Source organism: Lissotriton vulgaris, chromosome 1_1 (genome assembly GCF_964263255.1).
Source record: "Lissotriton vulgaris chromosome 1_1, aLisVul1.2, whole genome shotgun sequence".
Classification (NCBI taxonomy): Eukaryota; Metazoa; Chordata; class Amphibia; order Caudata; family Salamandridae; genus Lissotriton; species Lissotriton vulgaris.
Window position 1 is genome coordinate 1,116,181,127 of NC_141685.1, and position 22,602 is coordinate 1,116,203,728.

At 45.8% G+C, this 22,602-nt stretch overlaps 2 protein-coding genes across 5 annotated transcripts in view; one reads left to right on the forward strand and one right to left on the reverse strand.

Annotated features, from left to right (window-relative positions):
* Nucleotides 1-6,064: 6,064 nt before the first annotated feature.
* On the reverse strand, nucleotides 6,065-13,392 carry LOC147748717 (uncharacterized). Of its 2 annotated transcripts, none has more exons than XM_086963679.1 (3): nucleotides 13,267-13,392; nucleotides 10,754-10,955; nucleotides 6,065-6,709 (listed from the first exon to the last, which is right to left on the reverse strand). In XM_086963679.1, exons 2-3 carry the CDS (start codon nucleotides 10,941-10,943, stop codon nucleotides 6,204-6,206), a joined length of 696 nt encoding a protein of 231 aa, XP_086819805.1. In that variant the 5' UTR covers nucleotides 10,944-10,955; nucleotides 13,267-13,392; the 3' UTR covers nucleotides 6,065-6,203. The 2 variants fall into 2 exon arrangements, with proteins under 2 accessions (XP_086819805.1, XP_086819808.1); XM_086963682.1 differs by having other exon boundaries at nucleotides 10,754-10,952; nucleotides 13,267-13,368.
* GTF2F1 (general transcription factor IIF subunit 1) overlaps nucleotides 13,393-22,602 on the forward strand; it is a 208,191-nt gene continuing 198,981 nt past the window's right edge. Inside the window, exons 1-2 of one of the 3 annotated variants that reach the window (XM_086963671.1) lie at nucleotides 13,393-13,531; nucleotides 16,272-16,335. In XM_086963671.1, coding sequence (XP_086819797.1) covers nucleotides 16,324-16,335 — 12 coding nt within the window. In that variant the 5' untranslated portion in view covers nucleotides 13,393-13,531; nucleotides 16,272-16,323. Of the gene's footprint in view, nucleotides 13,536-16,271; nucleotides 16,336-22,602 lie in introns of all 3 variants that reach the window. The other 2 variants (XM_086963673.1, XM_086963675.1) reach the window with 2 other exon arrangements.

A 22,602-nucleotide genomic window follows, 5' to 3' on the forward strand; every position in this document is an offset into this window, starting at 1 on the left:
TGTTTTTTGTCATACCACTGCTTGTAGTTGTCTTGGTGTTGCTTGATCTTTTCTCCTACTTCCTCCAGATCCACTTCTCTAGCCTCGCCCCCACTTAACCAACTGGGATTAAATTTTGTGCAAAGGTCTTTACCACGCCATGCCACAGAAGGAGATATGCCCGTGACCTTTTTAGGTGAGGTGTGGTATGCCCACAGACATTTCTTAAGTGAACCTCCTATGTCATGTCCATTGGTGGCAGCTAACTGGATATGTTCCTTGATGATCCTGTTAGCGCGTTCCACTAAGCCATTGGCCTTCGGGCAATACAAGGCTGTGGTCTCATGCTTAATGTCCATCTTACTGAGGAATTCTCGCATTTCTTCTGAGGTGAACTGTACCCCGTTGTCGGTCACAAGGGTCGCAGGTATACCCTCTTCACAGAACACATCATCCAAGAACTCGATCACCAGCCTGGCGGTGACACTATGAACAAACTTCTGCTTGATCCAATGTGTAGTGTAGTCGATCAAGACTATCATGAATCTCTTCCTTTCTCCTAAATCCTGCATTGGTCCAATGATGTCCATGGCCAACTTGCTCCATGGTTTAGTTGGCACATTTACTGAAGATAAAGGTGCTTTTTGCACTGCCTTGGATTTGTCGCTCCTGGCACACGCCCCACATTCCTTTACAAGTTGTTCAGCCATAGCATCCATCCTGGGAAACCAGAAACGGGACCTTACCCAGGCTTTGGTAGTGCTACGCCCCAAATGGCCTTCACGTGCCAAGTCAATGACCTTCATCCTGAGTTCTTTGGGTGGTACCACCCTGTTATTGCGATAGATTCTCCCTCCAATGACACTTAATTCCTGACTTACCAGTAATCCCCGATGCTGGCTTCAAGTTCATTCTTCTTATTCGGCCATCCTTTTTCCATGTAGTCCCTTAGGGTAGTTAGCTCTTTGTCTTTCTTCATATTCTCCTCCCATTCCTTCTCCGTGATCGCAGGTATCTCCATCATTAATATGGGACTGTCAAGAGCTTCTTCTGTTGTCTCCACTCCTGGTAGTGGTGACCTCGACAGGAAATCCGCAATTTTATTTTCCTTGCCCGGAACATATTCTACTTTGAAGTTGTAATGTTCCAGTCCTAGAATCCACCTGCTGATACGAGGAGTGCAATTCTCTAGTCCCTTCACTGAGAATATGAAGGTGAGGAGCTTATGATCAGTACGGATGGTGAACCTTAAGCCCCACAGGAAAAACTTGAAGTGTCTTACAGCCCAGAAACAGGCCAAGGCTTCTCTATCGATTACCGAGTAATTCCACTTGGGGTTTGTGAGGCTCCCGGATGCAAAAGCGATGATCTTCTCATCCTGCCCATCCATCTGAATTAAGGTTGCCCCCAGGCCATTGTTGGAAGCATCTGTAGCCAGTATGGTCTTCTTGAATGCGTCAAAGGTACCTAACGCCGGTGAGCTTATCAACTCACCCTTTAATGAGTTTGCCACCTCATCATGTTCTTCATTCCATATAAAATCTTTGTTCCTCTTCAAGAGCTCTCTCATCGGTTCACATTTGGCAGCAAAATGTTCAACGTACTTAGACATATACTCCATATGCCCCAGGAAGGACTTTAATTCCTCTTTATTCTTGGGGCTGGGAGCCTCCTTCACCGCCTGGATCAAACTGCTCTTTGGTCTGAACCCCTCTTCTGATATAGAATGTCCCAAGTATTCTACTTCTTTTACTTTTATTTTACATTTCTCTTTTTTCACAGTTAGTCCCGCATCCATGAGTCTTCCAAAGACTTGTCCTATTACACTGTCATGTTCCTCCTCGGTTTGACCATAGACCAGTATGTCGTCTTGGAAACACATGGTACGTTCGACTCCTTCTAAGATCTTTTGCATAGCTTTTTGAAATATGGCCGCTGCGGACGCCAGCCCAAAAGGCATCCTTTTAAACATGAAAGCTCCTACTGGGGTGATGAACGCCGTGAGTGGTCTTGACTCTGGATGCAGCTCAATCTGGTGATATGCCATGGATAGATCTATCACACTAAAGTATTTTGGGGGACCCATGGTACTCAGCATTTCATTTATTATAGGCAAAGGATGTCGTTCTACCCATATATTGTCGTTGAGACTGCGCAAATCCACACAGAGATGAATCCCTTCCCCACTGGATTTGGCCGTGATAACAATCGGGCCAACCATTCTGAGCAGCTGATAGGTTGGGTTATGTCTAAGTCGCACAGCTTGCACAACTCTTCCTCCAAAGGAATTTTTAGCTTGTGTGGCAAAGGGCGTAATTTATGTACAACTGGTCTAGCATTGTATTTCAACTTGATCCTATGTTGAAACTTGTGCAAAAACCCCAGCTCCTCCTTAAACAGTTGTTTGAACTCTTCACAAATGTTTTCACTCTTTAGGGACCTATCTGTGAGCAAAACTTGTTCAACGCTATTAGGGTCTAAGATGATACCCAGCTCTTTCTGGTGGACCCACCCCAGAAGATTGGACCCTGATTTCACCACATACACTGTTCCATAAGTCTCCCTGTCCTTAAAACGTAACTGTACATTTTTCATGCCTAACAAGGGTATAAGCCCTTTGTTGTAACCTGTGGGAGAAATATCAGGCATTTTTAATTCATTCACATTGCAACTTCTCATAGACACAAAATCATCCTTGTTCAATAAGGTGAATGGTGAACATGAATCTGCGTATATTTCTACACACTTCCCATCGATGAACACATCACACTTAGGATATATGGAGTTTATGGTACCATTAAGATCCTTTAACTGCAAGATTATCTTTCCACCTCTCTGCTCTATGCACTTAACTTCCTTACTTGTACGCCTCTCCATGTTCCTCTCCTGATCTCTGTTGTGCAGTTCTCCATCTCTACATACTCTTGCGAAATGCCCTCTCCTATTACATTTTTTACAGGTAACGTACCTAGCAAGGCATTGAAAAAATGTAGCAAAATGATTATTGCTGCCACACCTGTAGCATTTGGGGCCCCTTTCTTTGGTTTCTCCTCTGATGTTGCTATTCTCCTTCAACTTCACCTTGTATACTTCACTCCTGTCCTCCTCATCATTTATAGAAGCCACAACCTCGCTGCTAGGTTTAATTTCTTTAATACATCTAGCAGTATGATCCACTGATTTAGCTATTTCGATAACTTCCCTTTATGCTGGATATTTTGCCAGTAATTTCTCTTGGATGCAAGGGTTGTTAGTGCACCTCACAAGCTGGTCCCTTATGAGGGAATCAGTTAAATTACCAAACTCACATAGTTGGTTAAGACCCCAGAGCGATGGAATGTAATTCTGTACTGATTCTTGTTTACCTTGGCACCTTTTAACCCCTTCCATGCTGGTGACGAACCCCAGCCGTCATGCACTACGGTGCTCGTGTGCTGATGACGGCTGGGGTTCGTCATGGCCCGCCCGTGTTCGGCCGGCGGCCGCACACGGGAAAAAAAGCGGCCGCATCGAAGGGGTTAAAGAACTTGTGGCGTTCTAACACCACGTTTACCCTATGGCCAAAATGCTTTTCCAGTTTATTCATGGTCTGCTCATAAACATCTATGTCTCCTTCCAACTCCCCCTCCTGTTCTTGCCTAGGCAGAATGAAGTCCAGCTGTTTGGCAGGGGGGACGGCGTCCCCCTGGTAAAATAAGTGGGGGGCGCCGGCCACCCGTGTGGTACCCCAACTCGAGCCCTGGTCATGATGACAGATACAGTTGGTTACTTGGTAGAACTGGCCAAGGGCACGTGCGACCGGCCCCTTTTATTAACAGGGTCACATGTCCTGTGACGCCTGTGCTGGTTGGGGTAAGCCAGCCCAAGTGTTCACATGTCCTGTGACGCCTGTGCTGGTTGGGGTAAGCCAGCCCTCTTAGAGTGTCTTGTACATCAGAACACTAGACCAGTGACCAGCAGGTCACTAGAAGAAGCAGTGAAAGTGGTAGTAGGGTCTGAAAGGAACGACTGTCCCATAACAAACATTATTAACAGTAAACTGTACATTCTATATAGCCAACTCTACCGCCACGTTTCTACAGACTCGCGGCCGCGCCAAGCACGGCTAGCACGAACCATCTGACAGCAAGAAGCAATACCCTGCTCCCTCCTCCCTCCTCCCCAAAGCGCAACGGAAGACAGCAGAAGCCTGTATTTAACCAGTTGGGTGACAAACTCCCGCGCGCTCGCAGATCCCAGTTCTCTTTAATATGGGCGGCCCCCGCCGACTGTAGGTGGGCGGATCCAACAACTGCAAGTGTAGGCTCAGTGACCAATCACCACTTCTGACTTTGTATAGCGTAATACGATTGGCTGGGGAACCACATTGCTCCAACTGTAAGACACCTTACACATTAACAATCCCCGCCCACTCGCTGGAATATGGGAGGCGTGCGAGTGGTTGTTATCCGACCCGGAAGTGCTAACTAATAGACAAATGACGTTCGTGAGAAGCTCAGCTACTGGCAACATATGTGAGAGTGATCTAGCACACGTTTAGTGTAAGTAGAGTACAGATGGTCACTGTAAAATTGTGTTTATATAAGCAGCCGTAGCCAGCAGAGCTTCCCCCTGTCCTGGGAACTGCTGGTTACGGTAACGGGATTCCCTATAGTTTGCTGGTAATTGTACCCGGTCTCCTGTGCTTCAGATGCCGGCTCTGAGCTGTTGGTTCTTTTCACAGCTGTACCTTGCTGGTGGTTTGATAGCAGGGCTTGCTCCTTTATGGCTAAACCCAGTAGCAGTGGGCAGTGGCCACATGGCCTTCCTTTTGCTGATGACATGGGAGCCGGCGAATCACTGGGGTGCTGTCCCATGTCAAAAAGGAAGATCATCCTGGAGTCATTCTGGACTCATCTGATGATTACAGTCAGGCTATTCCTGCAAATATCCGGGGGAAGTCATCCCAAGCCATCCTGAAGTATGCCTGTAGGACGAAAAATGTAAATGTGATAACGAACCTAGACTCATCACAAAAACTACATTAGGATGGTGTTCTGATGACTTCTACTGGCAGGGAGTGATTACCTTTTACAATGTCACGAATACCAATAGACAACTTCAGGATGAGTGAGAATTACTCCAGGATGGGTTCTAGCTAATTTAAGGATGACTGCCAATTATTCCAGGATGATCCTATAACCGCTGCAGGATGGAAGTGGATTACTCTGGAATGATCCCATGACAATTTCTGGATGAGTGTGGATTATTCCTGGATGATCCTATGACAGCTTCAGGATGGCTATTGATTACATCAGAATGGCCCCATTATATTTTCAGAAAGAGTGTTGATTACTCTAGGACATGGGTACTCACAAACTTTCTCTCGGGGCCAAATTTACAGTGTGGTTTGTTTCCGAGGGCCGCACTGGTGGGGGAGGGGGCGGGGCTAGATCAACAAAAAACCTATGACCATGAGGTTGATCACAGGTCCCTGCAGTGGATGCCTTCTTCGACTGCGCCACCACACCCGGCATAGACACATCTATCTCCCTCCCTCTCTCGCTCCCTCTTTCTCTCCATCCCTCGCTCTCTCCCTCCCGCCCTCCATCCCTCTCTCGCTGCATCTCTCCCTCCCTGTCTCTCTCACTCCCTGTCTCTCTCTCACTCCCTGTCTCTCTCTCACTCCCCCTCTCTCTCACTCCCCCTCTCTCTCACTCCCTCCTTCTGTCTCCCTCCCTCTGTCTCTCTCTCTCTCCCACTCCCTTCCCCGCCCACACTCCCTCCGTCGCCCACACTCCCTCTGTTACCCTCACTCCCTCCGTCACCCTCTGTCGCCGTCCTCCCTCTCCCTCCCTTTCTCTGTGTCCCTCTCCCTCCCTTTCCCTCTCCCCTCTCTCTCCCTCTCTTTCCATCTCTCCCTCTGTCTATGTCCCTCGACCTGCCTGTGTGTCCGCCCCGGGTGAGACAGCTTCCTGACACACACAGCCGCACCGAAGCACTTCACAGGTTGTTAAAGGCAATTTGAATGCTAATGAGGCTTTGTTGTATTCCACCGCATCTTAGGCCCCTGCAGCTCCACTCTGGCTAAGTGAGAATTGCCCGACCCTTGCCCCCACAGAGCAGCAGAGACTCTCAGAGTCGCGCTGCAGCAGACAATCTTTAAAATAAAAAAATACATTGGTAGGATGTCTGCAAGGTCCGCGGGCCGCCAGGGAAGGCTTGCCGGGCCCCCACGGGCCCTACTATGAGTACCCATGCTCTAGGATGACGTGGTGAAAGGGAGGCATGTTTTTGTCCTCGATATTTGGATTTAAGCGGGACTCCAAGTCAAGTTCATTTTCACGGTCTGATGCGCCATTTTTAGTTGTGGGTTTTTGATGAAGGACACTAGCCATCCCTGCTAAAAGGGCCAGGTTTTTAAGTTTCTGCAAACTCATTCGCGAACTTGCATCACCAGGCTGAGAAGTTGTGCTTTCAGCATGAGCTTTGTTACCCACTCTTATATAATCCAGTCCACTCTGCTTGGCTTTTTTGTCCTTGCATCTTTTTTCTGAAATTTCTTCCTCTTGTAGTTCGCGTAACCCCCTCTTAAGTCTACCAGCGCTTCCCCGATTGCCACAGTCCATTAACATCTGCTTTTCCTCCAGTGCCTTTTGAAGTAACACCTGTTTTAGACCCTCTGTTGTGGCAGAATAGCTTGCAATTAGCTCTTGAAAAATATCCTGAATCATTAGACACTGTTTCTTCACTAAAAAAAAGCAAGAGAAAAAAAATATATATTTACATATAAACTTCAAAACAGATAAAAACACACTGACCACTTGCAATATATATTCACGCTCTAGCCAAAATATTTAAATAAAGAGGTATTCATAATAAAGGACAAATGATAAATCTATCCATAACCAAGTAAGTAAGTTTTCCTTAATAGACAGTACACATTGTAAGCCTGAACTTGAACCTCCTGAAAAAAGTTGCCTAAATAAAATAGTTTATCCAAAAATGGCTGCCTTATAGTAGTATGTAGAAAAAGAGCCCAATGTCTGGGTTCAGAGACCTGTCTCGTGTGGTGGCTAACTTCCAGATAGTATCTAAGTGTAGCCCATGAAGAAAGAAAAAATGTCTTTCTTATAGTCCCCTCACTCACCGGAGATTCCTCACGGTGACATGCTTCATCATTGGGGTCCTCCCAGTTCTCTACGAAAAGGGGCGTGCTACGACTTGCGAACTACGTAGGAGCACTGTAGTTGTGAAGGACTATGTGTGGTGTAGGGAAAGTGAAGTGGAGTGGATGGGTGTATGTGAGTTTAAAAATACCGTGCTAGTGGGCCTCAATGTTTTATTCTGCTCCTAGACCGGTATGTTAAAAATGGGGTTATACTGTACACCAACCAATAATGTAGCTGGATTCAGTATATGGTCAACATGTTTCACGCTACCCCTAGCGTTTCGGCAGGACCATTCAGGGACCAGCCCTGTATTGTGCCACTCCTAAAAAACCTAGAATTAGGATTAGGAATCTGTTAGTGCGAAATTATATTTACAGTGATTAACGTTATTCCTATTTGGTACACGTGTGGTTCAACATACATACGCTTGGCTTTTTGGGTGAATGTATTGCTCACTGATGAACCTGTAAAAGAAATGAATAGAACTCAATTAAAAAACACCTCGCCCCTATCTCAGCAGAGATCGGGGACACATGCGTCCTTCAACATGTACGTTTCAGATACACGTACATAGATACACACGGTCTATATGGTGTGGTTTCACCATATTGGTGTGTGCACACATTCAGCGCCGGTGTCTGCTCGCCAAACTGCACCTGTGGTGAAATTAACGTAAAATTTCGTAAACAGACATACGGAAGTGACTGTACAAAAAAACCGAAAACAGTGAACACACATTTAACACACAACCAGAGAATAATCCAGATATTTACTTTTGTAGGTGCTTAATAGCACATCATGGTCTCTTAGGGGGGCGGTATTGCCTCGGTGGAAACAATGTTAAAAGAATTTCAGGATTGTAAAACACGTGGTTAGTAATCGAGCGTTTTTCGTAATTGAATCAAAGGCTTGGTATTCTCTTCCCTAGCTTAGGGGTTGGATTTGTTACACTTACTTCCGAATCAGCAATGCCGCGCAGTGTTACCTAGTTGCTTCCCCTCGGACCGCATCTTACAATGTGATCCGCGGGCTTGGTTTTTGTTTTCTCCGGTTTCCGGGTTGGAGCTAGACTGTCTTGCTCCGGCGGCCATCTTAGGTGGATGTAAAAGAGCCTTGTATCGGTCTTTCTTCAGTTTCGTTTGTTTTAGCCCTTGTTACTGAGACGGTTTCATAAAGCGTCGTTTTTTTAATAACCTCGTTTTTATAAAAGACACAGGGAATTCTATACAATGTAGGGAGAAAAAATGTTCCCAAAAAACACGTTCATAGACTTTGTAATTTCAGGTGTACATAGCAAAATAACAACCTCATGGACGAGGTAAAAAAGGAGATTCAGAGTTGTTACATTAATCATAAGATTTTGTACTGGTTTTAGGGACATTGCAGTATATATCATGTCAGCGGTTGAAAGCACCCCAAGGCATATCATCGTTCAGCCCGCTTATATCGGTCTGCAATCTGAAAACCCAACGTTGCTCACGTTCATGAAGAGTTTTTTCAATGTTTTCTTTATTCCTTACACACTCGAGGACTACCCATCTTAAGTCATTTGGTGTGTGGTTTTTTTCAATAAAATGGTTAGTCATGCGTATGGTGGACTTCTTGCAACGTATATTGCTCCTACGTTCCACAATTCGTGTGCTGACCTTTCTTGAAGCCATGCCCACATAATGTAAATAAAGAAAACATTGAAAAAACTCTCCATGAACGTGAGCAACGTTGGGTTTTCAGATTGCAGACAGATATAAGCGGGCTGAACGATGATATACCTTGGGGTGCTTTCAACCGCTGACATGATATATACTGCAATGTCCCTAAAACCAGTACAAAATCTTATGATTAATGTAACAACTCTGAATCTCCTTTTTTACCTCGTCCATGAGGTTATTATTTTGCTATGTACACCTGAAATTACAAAGTCTATGAACGTGTTTTTTGGGAACGTTTTTTCTCCCTACATTGTGAAGAATTCCCTGTGTCTTTTATAAAAACTAGGTTATTAAAAAAACGACGCTTTATGAAACCGTCTCAGTAACAAGGGCTAAAACAAATGAAACTGAAGAAAGACCGATACAAGGATCTTTTACATCCACCTAAGATGGCCGCCGGAGCAAGGCAGTCTAGCTCCAACCCGGAAACCGGAGAAAACAAAAACCAAGCCCGCGGATCACATTGTAAGATGCGGTCCGAGGGGAAGCAACTAGGTAACACTGCGCGGCATTGCTGATTCGGAAGTAAGTGTAACGAATCCAACCCCTAAGCTAGGGAAGAGAATACCAAGCCTTTGATTCAATTACGAAAAACGCTCGATTACTAACCACGTGTTTTACAATCCTGAAATTCTTTTAGCATTGTTTCCACCGAGGCAATACCGCCCCCCTAAGAGTCCATGATGTGCTATTAAGCACCTACAAAAGTAAATATCTGGATTATTCTCTGGTTGTGTGTTAAATGTGTGTTCACTGTTTTCGTTTTTTTTGTACAGTCACTTCTGTATGTCTGTTTACGAAATTTCACGTTAATTTCACCACAGGTGCAGTTTGGCGAGCAGACACCGGCGCTGAATGTGTGCACACACCAATATGGTGAAACCACACCATATAGACCGTGTGCATCTATGTACGTGTATCTGAAACGAACATGTTGAAGGACGCATATGTCCCCGATCTCTGCTGAGATAGGGGCAAGGTGTTTTTTCATTGAGTTCTATTCATTTCTTTTACAGGTTCATCAGTGAGCAATACATTCGCCCAAAAAGCCAAGCGTATGTATGTTGAACCACACGTGTACCAAATAGGAATAACGTTAATCACTGTAAATATAATTTCGCACTAACAGATTCCTAATCCTAATTCTAGGTTTTTTAGGAGTGGCACAATACAGGGCTGGTCCCTGTATGGTCCTGACGAAACGCTAGGGGTAGCGTGAAACATGTTGACCATATACTGAATCCAGCTACATTATTGGTTGGTGTACAGTATAACCCCATTTTTAACATACCGGTCTAGGAGCAGAATAAAACATTGAGGCCCACTAGCACGGTATTTTTAAACTCACATACACCCATCCACTCCACTTCACTTTCCCTACACCACACATAGTCCTTCACAACTACAGTGCTCCTACGTAGTTCGCAAGTCGTAGCACGCCCCTTTTCATAGAGAACTGGGAGGACCCCAATGATGAAGCATGTCACCGTGAGGAAACTCCGGTGAGTGAGGGGACAATAAGAAAGACATTTTTTCTTTCTTCATGGGCTACACTTAGATACTATCTGGAAGTTAGCCACCACACGAGACAGGTCTCTGAACCCAGACATTGGGCTCTTTTTCTACATATATCTCTTTAGGAGGATGACCTGTTCTTTAGTACCTCCTTTTCCCTCCATTTTGTACATGCCTTATACTAGTGCCACAAGCTAAACGTTTCAGTCCTTTTCATAAGTGTTACATTTGTCTCTGGAAAGCAATCCAAGGCATATGTGGGGACATGCATGTTCATTTTTACTGTCCATTATTGGACTAATTAATCACAAATGTAGGTTTTTACTGAAACAGGTTGGTAATTTGTACCGTTATCCTGCAGTTGCAAACTTATTATAAAGGTTTACTTATTGTGCTTACCAGATGATTGGAACAGAATCATAGCTTTAAAATCTCTCTCTTCAGTGATTGGCCGACCAGCTTCATCTAGATTTTCGACCAGCCATTTACAAAGAACTTCCCTGGGATTGTCCAAAAGCAGGAAGTCACCATCTTTTCGAACACACACAGAATGATCGCAAGTGAAAAACGGGACGTTGAATGAAACCATGATTATGTCCTGCTAGATATAAAAATCAGGAATTAGTTTGTGTGTGGTTTAAGTTTCAGAGGTAAAATACAAAGCATATCAAACTGATTAACAGATTTAATTGGAGAAAAGCACCCCAAAAAGTACACTGACCTGGTGCAATTTCTATCTAATATGCCTAGATGTTGGACTACAAAGAAGTGTTTGGGCATGCACTGAAGACCATTGAGGAAATTACCTAATAATCAACTTTATTTTTGGAGAGCCAGAGTGTATGCTTAGGTCTTGCTGCTCAGGGCAAATAGTAATAGCAAAGTAGAGGCATTGTGAGAGAAATAGAAGAACTATCACTAAGTGAACTTTCACACGGGGTTTGTGATGGAAAAGTTACCTATCCCCACAGATGCATAGGGAGTCAGATGCCTGCTACCCTCTGCCCACCGGCACCCCAACATGAAAGGACAAGCGTTAAAAATGCAATAGGTTTCACCTTTTATTAAGCTAAAGGTATTAGCTTTGCTAGTAGTATTGTACGTTAATTGTGCAATATGTAATGGCTTTATAAATGAAACAAAAAGACATTACAATGGCAAATACATAAAGCAAAAGCATTGGCATAGCCAATAGGTCTCCCCTCTGGGACCTTATAAATGTTTTGCCAGAGGTGTTTGGAAGTTTGGTAAGAGATGCAATTTAACATAAAGGGATCCCATACCTCGTTGACACATGCAGTACCCGCAGTTCAAACGAGAAGAGGGCATGGGGAAACCTCTTATAAGATCTCAATCAATGGGGAAGGCACGCGTTACTGCAACTTGTGCGTGCTTTCACCGTATAAATATTTAACACATGATCCGAGGCAGTTGAATGCTAGAAGCGAGAGAAAAGGAGAGAAAGGGAGAGAGAGAGAGAGAGAAGCATTGGGCCAGGATGCTTGGTTGGAAATGGTGCCTGCGCAGCTCCCGTCGAGACCCCAGCTCGAGGTAATACAGAATCCTCCATTAAGGCAGGTAGATGATTTACCGCGTCTCAGCCGCTGTGTAAACACCGCCACCAGGACACGCAGGCCCCTGGGGCCGAGTGCCGCTTGGCCATGATTGAAACCCAATGGGCTGGAATTAATAGGAAATATTAATGCGATTTATCTTAGGGCTCGATCCCTCTGCCTCAATACTTTAGCAGTAGGCCAGGTTGTAACTAGATAATATATGGCTGGGATCGATAGTGGCAGATGTAACAAGACCGGCTTCATTTTTACAGAGATCTTAGCAGTAAAGGTAAATTAGCGCAAACAGGGAATACGTAATTGGCCCTGTCTCAATAATATATACAAAAGAGTTAAAAACATTGCATGCACATGGAACAAAACCAGAATGATAGCCAGTTTTGCGAAAGTAGATATTGCAAGATGTTGGAATGCGTCTGACTACGTCTCCTAAATAGGGGGTAAACCTCAATCGCCACAGGCAACCAGCCCTTTCAATTACACAAATAGCAAACAAAATAAGGAACCAGCATTACAACGGCCAAGTTATTTGAAGCATTTATCCTTATGCTTTGAAACGCATCCATGAAAACTGCCAGTGTTTTAGAAGATGTGCTGGGCAGCACACTACACAACTTGGGGAACGTGACCAGGATTCAACAATAGAGCACACATTCATTTAGTAATGAAAGCTCAATACAAGTTGCAAGGACACAAGTAATGCTCAACAATATACAGTATTCACATAAATAAATGCGTTTAGCCTTCTTTGATTGACAACTTTTCAGTAGATCGAAAACTGTTCCATTTGGTCGAGAATCTAGAATACACGCAGGTGCACTTGGAACCAACATGGGACCTACAATACACGGGCAGTGATTTATTTTTCCTTACGGCGAAGAACTTGCTGTAAAACACATTTTTTAGGCTTTTTGCAATTTTCCACAACTTACACAGGCACGCACTACGTCACACATACACAAAAATACACATGCTCAAACACAAAAGGTGCATATTAAACAAGCAGGCAGGCTGATACAGACAAACATCAAACGCACATAATGCACACACATTGCAACACAGGCATTCATTATAACACGTATGAAGCACACACATGCAGGGAGCTGCGTCTGAATTTGGCCCCTTAATGAAAACTCGTGCTTTCCGAAAAATGAGGAAGCTGGTCTGGGATGGAAATTGAGCAGCTGGGACCGAGAGCGGAGGATCGATGCTGCTCTTTTTTAAGACAGGCAGCGCTATGCATGGGGGCTCTGACCCAGGATAGGCGCGTGCAGATATAGCGTGGAGCTTGCCCCGATGGACTAACATCTACCCCCTGGTAGCAGCTGCAGCACTTACCTGAGTATACGCTGGAATCGATGAAGGAAGTGGAGTTGGAAAAATAAAGAGACCGATGCCAATCCATCTGTCCCTTTTCCATTGCACTCACGTCGGTCTTCGATCTTGCCGCAGACCAATGACGTCACTTCCGGCGCTCCCGGATGTGCGTAGGCTTTTGCAAGAGGAATCCTCCTGCTTCAGGTATATGCAAAGTTGAGAGAGCTGCTCTCCATTGAGGACCTGCGGTTCGAGTCCCAGCCAGCCGGCAGACTGTTGGTTTACAGTAGGTGATTTTGGCATTGTGTTCGAGGCAGCTGTGCTTTTTAAAAATGTATGTTAGTATTTTGATGGAGTGAATTCGGCAGTCACCATGACGACAAAGCTTGTTTTGATTCCTCGGGCCATGAGAAGGTCAGTCTGTCCGCAGTTGTTTAATGAGTCTAACAATTGGATTCCACTAAACTATGAGGCAGATTTACAAGAACCTTGCGCCACTTTTGCGTCACTTTTCCCATGTTAAAAGTGGCGCAACGGGCTTGTAAATCTGCCCATATGTGTTTATGGAAATACTCTATGAAGGAAGTGCAGCCTGGGGGTACAGAAAGTATAATTTGCAATCACAGCAGCGCCTCCCGGCATTCCGCATTCATAAACAGTTTGGGGGTTTGTAGGGCTTTTGGATTTTAGGGCGTACATGGTCATTTTAGGGTTGAGGGTGGGTTTGTGTTTTGGGGGGCCAGGTGTAATTTAAGGGTTTAGATCATGTTTGGGTTTGGGGTGCGAGGGTTCATTTTAGGGTTTAGGGTGTGTTTGGGTTTTAGGGTACAAGGGTTAATATTAGGGTTTAGGGTGTGTTTGTGTTAGGTGTGCAAGGGTTAATTTTAGGGTGGGTTTGGGGGTTCAGGGTGTGTTTGGGTTTTGGGGTGCCAGGGTTAATTTTAGGGTGGGTTTGGGGGTTCAGGGTGGGTTTGGGTTTTGGGGTGCCAGGGTTAATTTTAGGGTTTAGGGTGAGTTTGGGTTTTAGTGTACAAGGGTTAATATTGGGGTGTGTTTGTGTTTGGTGTGCAAGGGTTAATTTGGGGGTTCAGGGTGTGTTTGGGTTTTGGGGTGCCAGGGTTAATGTTAGGGTGGGTTTGGGGGTTCAGGGTGTGTTTGGGTTTTGGGGTGCCAGGGTTAATTTTAGGGTGGGTTTGGGGGTTCAGGGTGGGTTTGGGTTTTGGGGTGCCAGGGTTAATTTTAGGGTTTAGGGTGGGTTTGGGGTGCAAGGGTTAATTTGGGGGTTCAGGGTGTGTTTGGGTTTTGGGGTGCCAGGGTTAATTTTATATTGGGGATCAGGGTGTGTTTGGGTTTTGGGGTGCAAGGGTTAATTTGGGGGTTCAGGGTGTGTTTGGGTTTTGGGGTGCCAGGGTTAATTTTAGGGTTTAGGGTGTGTTAGGGTTTTGGGGTGCAAGTGTTGATTTGGGGGTTCAGGGTGTGTCTGTGTTTTGGGGTGCAAGGGTTAATTTGAGGGTTTAGGGTGTGTTTGGGTTTTGGGGCGCAAGGGTTAATTTGGGGGTTCAGGGTGTGTTTGGGATTTGGGGTGCAAGGGTTAATTTTAGGGTTTAGGGTGTGTTTTTGGGGTGCACGGGTTAATATGGGGGTTCAGAGTGTGTTTGGGGGTGCCAGGGTTAATTTTAGGGTTTAGGGTGTGTTTGGGTTTTGGGGTGCCAGCGTTAATTTTAGGGTGCGTTTGGGTTTTGGGGTACACGGGTTAATATTGGGGTTCAGGGTGTTTGGGTTTTGAGGTGTAAGGGTTAATTTGGGGGTTCAGGGTGTGTTTGGGTTTTGGGGTGCCAGGGTTAATTTTAGGGTGTGTTTGGGTTTTGGGGTGCATGGGGTAATATTGGGGTTCAGGGTGTGTTTGGGTTTTGGGGTGCAAGGGTTAATTTGGGGGTTCAGGGTGTGTTTGGGTTTTGGGGTGCAAGGGTTAATTTGTGGGTTCAGGGTGTGTTTGGGTATTGGGGTGCCAGGGTTAATTTTAGGGTTTGGGGTGAGTTTGGGTTTTGGGGTGCAAGGGTTAATAATGGGGTTCAGGGTGTGTTTGGGTTTTGGGGTGCAAGGGTTAATATTGGGGTTCAGGGTGTGTTTGGGTTTTGGGGTGCAAGGGTTAATTTGGGGGTTCAGGGTGTGTTTGAGTTCTGGGGCTCCCAGCTGCAGGAGGTCAGACGTTTATCTGCAATTCATTGTGCAATTATCCAACAGTTTGCATTTTTCTGGAAATCTGAAACCAAAGTGGTGGACGTGCTCTTTAAATAGACAAGCAATTCCTGTTAAAATCACCAGACGCAAAAACATCTTATTGAAAACACAATAGTACCTTTGAAGTATTCAGATGCTTATTTTCAAATCACCCCAAAGTCATCAGGAACAATGTCATCTTGTAAAGTTATTGTAGAGTCATTTACAAGTCATCCTCAGATCATCAGGAATAATGACACCTTCTGAAGTCAGCAGATACTCATTTTCAAGTCATCCTTAAATCATCACGAATAATGACACCTACTAAAGTCATCAGATACTCATTTTCAAGTCATCCTCAAATCATCATTCTGAGCTTCTGCAGCTTGCTGATGACTTCAAGAGCTTGATGATGTCTGATGACGTGTAAATGACTTCTAAGGTAGTTGGATGATCATCCAATGACTCTGGGATGGCTTCTAAAGTAATCCTGTTTGACCTGGGGTACTACCTGGTATCTTGTCGCATGTTGAGTGATGGTTTTGGTCATGGGCCGCACAATGGGCTGTTGGTCTCCGTATCAGGATTTTCATGTTTCTCTGGGCTGCTGGCTCTGGGAGCATCTCGCACAGTGGGTTGCTGCTTCTGGTTACCCGGCTCTTGCTGAGTTGGGGAGCAGGGTTGGTTAGCAGGACTTTTACTGGGTTGTTTATACCGGCAGCAGGTTGCTGAACCTGGTACCCGCGATTCGTTCTTGGTCATTTTCTGGTAGCATAGCGCTCACAGCACTTTGTTTCTTCTTGTAGGCGCCGCGGAGAGTGACTGCTGGACCAGGTGAAGACAAAAGCTCTTTTAACCATGACTGCTCTGGTAAGTAGAAGGCGTCGTTGCCATTTCTGCTCCCACTTCTGTTCCCTGTACTGATACAAGCTTTTTTATTCCTGCCTTAACAACACTGTACCAGGACAGTGAAACCCTTGTTGTTCGTTTTTTTTGCAAACCTGTCCGTTTGTGATGGACTTTCCCCCACTACACGCAAGTTTGCCGCAGGTATGCCCTACTGCCTTAGACCATACAGGAGGTGGAACTGCACACGTTCTATGGCACTGTAAATGTAGGTTTTTGATGGATGAAGGCATGGCTGCAGGGGGGTAATGTTTCCGTATCTTGTTGAATGGGCGAAGTAGAGCGTAAAGTGACTCTGGTGCTGATGGGAAATCCGTGCAGTAATTTAAGACATATCTCCAGGGGCTTCTTTCCAGCTACAGGCCTGATTATGTCGTTCTAAATTACTTAGAGAAAAGAAATTAGTTCTGGCCAGGCTGATGTCCTATTAGTGACCGTAGATGCAGGTAGTACACTCAAGTTCTGGGTAGTACTCAAGAGGGTGTCAGGGAGGACACATTGGATTACCAGAGAGCAGTGTAGCATTTTCTAACAGCTCCAAGCTGGGCATTAAGGCTCATTTCAGTTGAGAGACATCCCCTTGCCTGGAAGTGATTGAGTGGCTGAGGACGAGTGAAGAGACTAGGATTAAAAAGAAAAGAACACAAGCATTTACAATGCAACGGTCTCGCCTTTGCAAAAGTTAGAGCTATTGGCATTGTAAATGACAATTTTTTATTTATGTGTTGGTTTTGAAAACCGATAAATAAATGGTATTGTCATTTACAATGCCAATAGCATAATCTCTCGCAAATGTGAGACCTATTACATTTGCACCCTCACACACACGCAGAGCCTCACACACACACACACACACACACACATGCCGTGGCGTCACATGCAACTAACAACGATAGACAAAGCCAATAGTCCTGACTTCTTGTATCATGTATCTAGATGCAATGACAAACAGCAAAATACAAGTCGGGCGGACCACTATGCTAAGCCACGCTCTTAATTACACTGGCCACGCCCCTTTGAGAGACCCTCCAGTTTTTTCATCCCACTCAAGGCCCTGCATTCACCCATTCATTCACTGCCACAGAAGTGGACACATTCGCATAATATGGGAAATACTCCTTGAAGCACCTCATTTAGCCTAATCAGACTGCAATCAGCAGCGGAAAACGCGGAGCGTTTTGGAAGGCACACCTAGACAACAAAATGTGACGTCATACCGATAGAACACTGCGCTGCAGGGATGCAAACAACAATCAGTCCTATTATATACATGACAGTGTTTGCATTGTGTGGCAAAGCAGATACAGGATATTGTCTAGGTACAATTCAGTTTGCGTATAGCACTTATTACTAAAGTAGGCAGACCTTAGCCTTTGTGAGAATCATAGCAAAATAAAAATAAAAACAGATCAAGTCAAGGACGCAAACGGCACCATGCTATTGTTTATTTGCTCAGATGATTTGCACCAACATGTACCTTGTGAGCATGTTTCTCTAACTCTCCAATAAGCCCATTACAACACCGTGTCCTGCTCGCTGCAGAAACCGGTTTCCTGCAGTCACCTGGCCACTGTGTACGCTTGCTAATATCTTTGTGACTAGATGTTTACGGGATGCTTGTGACTTTGTACTCTTGCTACTTGTGAAAGCTGAATGACCTGAAGATGATTAATAGCCGAAACAGCTCGACAGCAGTAGAAACCTATAGCCTGTTCTATTCTGGTGTTTATGAATCCTGCTGCCTGAAGTCACCATACGTGCCCTGTCAGCAGATATAGGGATGTTTAGTTCCTCCAAATAATCTGGTATCTGTTTACTATCTGTTAACTTTAGTAGCCTGGAGTTCCTCCCGATAATCTGGTATCTGTTTTGATTTTCTAACTTTAGCAGCCTGGGGCCTGAAGACCTTGTTGCCTGTGGCACCCTAATGACCAAAGATTTTGCTACATTCAATAGCCTGTTGGCTAAAGTCACTTGTTGCCAGTAACAGCCTAACAGCTGAGGAGGCGTGTCGCCTGGTGGTTGATGACGCTTGCTGTCTCGCTGCCTTCAAACAGGCTGCTAACTTTACTGAGTCGAGGCCGGGGGTGAAACAGAAAATCCTAGTCGTTGTGTGAAAGAGGAAGCCGTGACTTGCAGGCAGACAGAAGCCAGGCGCAATTATTCTGGAATTGAGTTCTCTGCTGCCTGTTTTCTTTTTCGCCACCCGAACCCCTCTGAATATGAAGGGGTTGGGGGGTCGTGGAGTGGTTTGGGCGGGGGACCGGCGGAGATGGCTTCTGCAGAGCAGTGAAGTCCTTTGCTCTCCGCGTGGAGGCGCTGGACTAGCGCCAACAAATACATGCGCATTCATCAGCAGCTGGGTGTGATTTTTTTTTTTTTTGATCCTTTATTTTCATTACAGTGTTCCCATGCAGTCAATTGAGAGCAGAGGTGAGGGCGCAGGCTTAATTTAGGTCTGTAAAATAACTGGGGGCGGAGAAACAAAAAGGTTCCTTTTATGACCTTTCGAGTAAATATGGCAAGTTGAAGAAAGGCGTCGGATAGTTCAGCTGAACCCGAGTCCGGCACGTGAGTGTCTGAGGGAGAAGGGGCTTTATATTTGGGAGCGAGACGCGCCGTCAGAATCACTTTTCACCTTGGACGTGGGGCTTTTTAGCTCCCCCTGGGGATTCTGTGAAAGCAAACTGAGCGTTTTACTGCGCTGGTGAATGAATCACAAGCAGTGTGCTGCTGCCACTAAATGCAGGTTTACTTCAGAGTCTGCAAATGCGAACCAGATGAGCGGCTGCTGCGGGCCCAGCTCCCAGGCTGTAGGGGGGGGCTACATGCGTGCCCATGCCCCTTGCAAGCACGTGCACACAGAGGTGGAGGGGTTGAGGCGCAGGGTGGTGCACATCCCTGAAAAACTGGCCGAGGCTCGGTGGCTGTTTGGATACGAACCGTACATTCCTATGGCAACCCGCATTCCAGGCGGTACAGTAGGAGCAGCATCACATGCCAGGCAGGCCCCGCCCCCAGAGTGCTGCAGGGCCCCGACACACGTGACATGCTAAAGAGTGGCTACCCCGAACATGGCGTAACTTCCAATGGTGCAGCAGGAACAGTGGCACCGGGACACAGAGACTCGAGGGGTCCACTGAGCTCTAAATATCGCTGAATTTCACAATTCAAACATCACTCAGTGGCTCATTTTCTTCCTTCGACTAGGACAAGCTGTATACGCCACAGATGCCAAACCCACTCCCTCCGTTATCTGAGCTTTGGTCCGTCATAGACAGTTGTTAATTCGAAGCTGTATGCGAGTATCTTCCAGTATACATTGTTGAATTGCCCCCCCCCCCCCATGTAAATATATTGAATGCACTCACTAGTATCCAGAGTGGTCTGTGCTCAGTAGAACAGTGCCGTGCATTAAGCAGCTCCGGGTCTGACGTTGTGCGCACAACAGCCAGTGTCACTAACCCTTGCATTAAAGGCCTGGCCCTGCTCTGTAGGGATGGGAGGAATGGCGTTTCCTTTCGTCATCGCCGGGCTTCCAGACAGCTGCTTGGGCGTTAGGACTCAGGAAACCAGATTTACTTACAATTTCCCAGGGATGCCAGGCCCCCTTGGCGAAATATTTTGTCCAGCTTGCCAGCCTCTAAGGAGGTCACATTCTATGCTTCCAGTGGCAACCGTGGTGCCCCGATGTGTTAAGCACCCTCGGTGGCAACCCATATTATTTCCATGTCACAGTAACGTGGCCTAGCCGCTAGCATTTTCAGATCAGTGCCCTAGACTTTTGAAAATTGCAAAGCCTTTATTTAGATTATTCGCTCCTGTTTACGCAGAAGCCAAGTGAGAAATTCTTTGAGACACGCTTTCGAAGTGCAGAGCAAATTGAAAATATGCTAGAGAACATCTGATTTCTACTTGCAGTAGATATCTCCAAATGAGCTGCAGTGGGAGTCTTCGTGATTGCAGCGCTGCTTGAAGTGCAGTGCGACCGTAGTGTGCTCTTGGTCTCCTCTACAATGGCAAGAACCAGCCTCAGGACATTTGGTCTCAAGAAAACTTCAGGTCGTGGAGCATCTCAGGATCCCACCAATATCTTCTGGCTCATTCACTCCGATTTTTGACCTGGAGGGAAAATCTTGATTTAGCCTGGCCGGGCTGAAACCAAAATCAGCCCTGCAAAAATGTTTAAAACTAGCTGCAGAAGGCCACGACTAGATTGGATATGCGGGGGCATTGCTGGGTTATGCCGGGCCACCCTGCTCTGAAAGCTGCCATCCAGGAAATGCCAGTGGCAGAATGCCCAGTCCGGCCCTTGGTACGGCTGTTGCATCTTTGGTATGTTGACTCACCTTTAAGATGCTCCAGGGATATTCCAGGCTGCATCAGATGCGCTCCACAGTAAGTTGAAGCAAGCACGGTAACACGTCAAATCCCAGGTCAGCACAGGCGTTTACCATTACAGTGAGGAACAAGTCAGGTCCCGGGCCGGCAGCCAATCACAGCGCGGCCCGGGGAATGACGTCACGGAGGTGTCCCGGGCCGGCAGCCAATCACAGCGCGGCCCGGGGAATGGCGTCACAGGGGTGTCTCGGGCCGGCAGCCAATCACAGCGCGGCCCGGGACACACGGCAACAAGGGGCGGGACTTAAAAAAATTCACGGAAACGCCCCTGAATCGCGTTCCGATGGGGAAAGAGTGATTGAAAGCCAATCTTTTCCAATGGCTAGCCTCCATTTATGCAGCTAGCCAATGGAAGACAGAGGCGGGACAAAGCCCCATACTGTAGGATCATAAGGTTTCGCCCTGGGCGGAGCACTGCTTCGCAGTGCTACGGCCAAGGCGAAACCTAAAAACTTATAGTAGCACATTTTGTGAATGTGTAGTCGGTTGGACAGTGCATACATCAGAAGTCACAAACTGTTAGTAACCTATGAAAAATACATGTTTAGACTCGGAGTTTTGGGAGAAAGGGGAAGCAAGCAGGTTGCCAAAAGAGATCTTTGAACTGTTTCCACCATCTTGGATTGGTTTTGCTTGATTGTGTTTTGTAGCTACAGGCGAGTGCCGTCTGTGCAGGAGTGCACCCGAGTAGACTGCATTGACCATAGATCACCAGGATTGTAAAAGGTACATTTTCTCCATGCATTGGAGAGGGGAGTAGTTTTTGCTGGACTCCGTATAAAACTTATCTGATGTTAATCAGTAAGGGGCCCAGACTGATTAATTAAAATTATCAGAGGGGAATGCTATTGGCTAGAAAATTAAAAACTTGCAATGCCTGCTACTGGTGATAGAATGGAATCTTATGGTATTTGGTGCTGATTGTTACATTGAGGTTGAAAATATATTGGCGGGCCGGTCTTCCTTCCTACGTAGCTTCACAGGCATTGTGCCAGGTTTTGAAGAGTATTGTTTCGATGCCAGACTGGGTCAGAAACCAAACTAGTGGTTAAAGTAGGCAGTGTTTGCCAAAGTGAGAATTGTATTGGGAATTATTATTTGTGTGTAGGGAAGGCTGCTGATGGACTATTGGTTGGTGTTGGTGGATCATCTGTGGCTTTCTTGAGCAGGGCAGTAACAGGGGGACTACTACTGTCCATGTCCTATGTTGTTTACCTAAAGTTGTGATGACGGCTTTCCGTTTTTTAATTATAGAACTGAACAGATCTTTTTCTCTGGTTAGACAAAGCGCAGTGCATCTACCCCTCACTTGTGTAAAGGTCTGCTTATAAATGGCACCCGACACTTGTGTTGACATCAATTGTGCACGTCTAGTGTGTGTGTGTTTAGTGTTGATGGTAGTGGAACTTTGTCTTGTTGTCGGTGTTTTGTTACTGAGATCATCACAATCGGTTTTAGATAGCCCCTAGTTTTTACATGATCCAAGATTGAGGTTGGATTACGGCTTCCCCAAAGAGTTCGCATGTATTGCCTGCATTCCTGAAGCTGAAGGGTGTGTGAGAGGATAGGGACATGACAGCTTTTAGGCATACTTTGAGGCACTTTTAGCAGCAAATTGCTGATTATTTCTTCTTGATGCCTGCCATTTGATAATGGGACGGGAATAGGCTTCAGTTAACTGATTCTGTTGGTGGATGGAGGGAAGTTTTTAGATAGGTCTTGTCGTCTCTCCTTAGTTCTACTTCAGGACATTGATCGGTCTGGTGCAGAGGTTTCACACTTGATTGTGCTCATGTTTTGGTTACTCCTGCTTGGAACCAACATTGCCAC

Excerpts from the sequence above, each read along its gene's own strand:
- LOC147748717 (XM_086963679.1), bottom strand. The coding sequence starts at position 10,943 with ATGGTTTCATTCAACGTCCCGTTTTTCACTTGCGATCATTCTGTGTGT. Across the intron at positions 6,710-10,753 it reads GATTCTGTTCCAATCATCTG|TGAAGAAACAGTGTCTAATG; the intron begins GTAAGCACAATA and ends GCTTTTTTTTAG.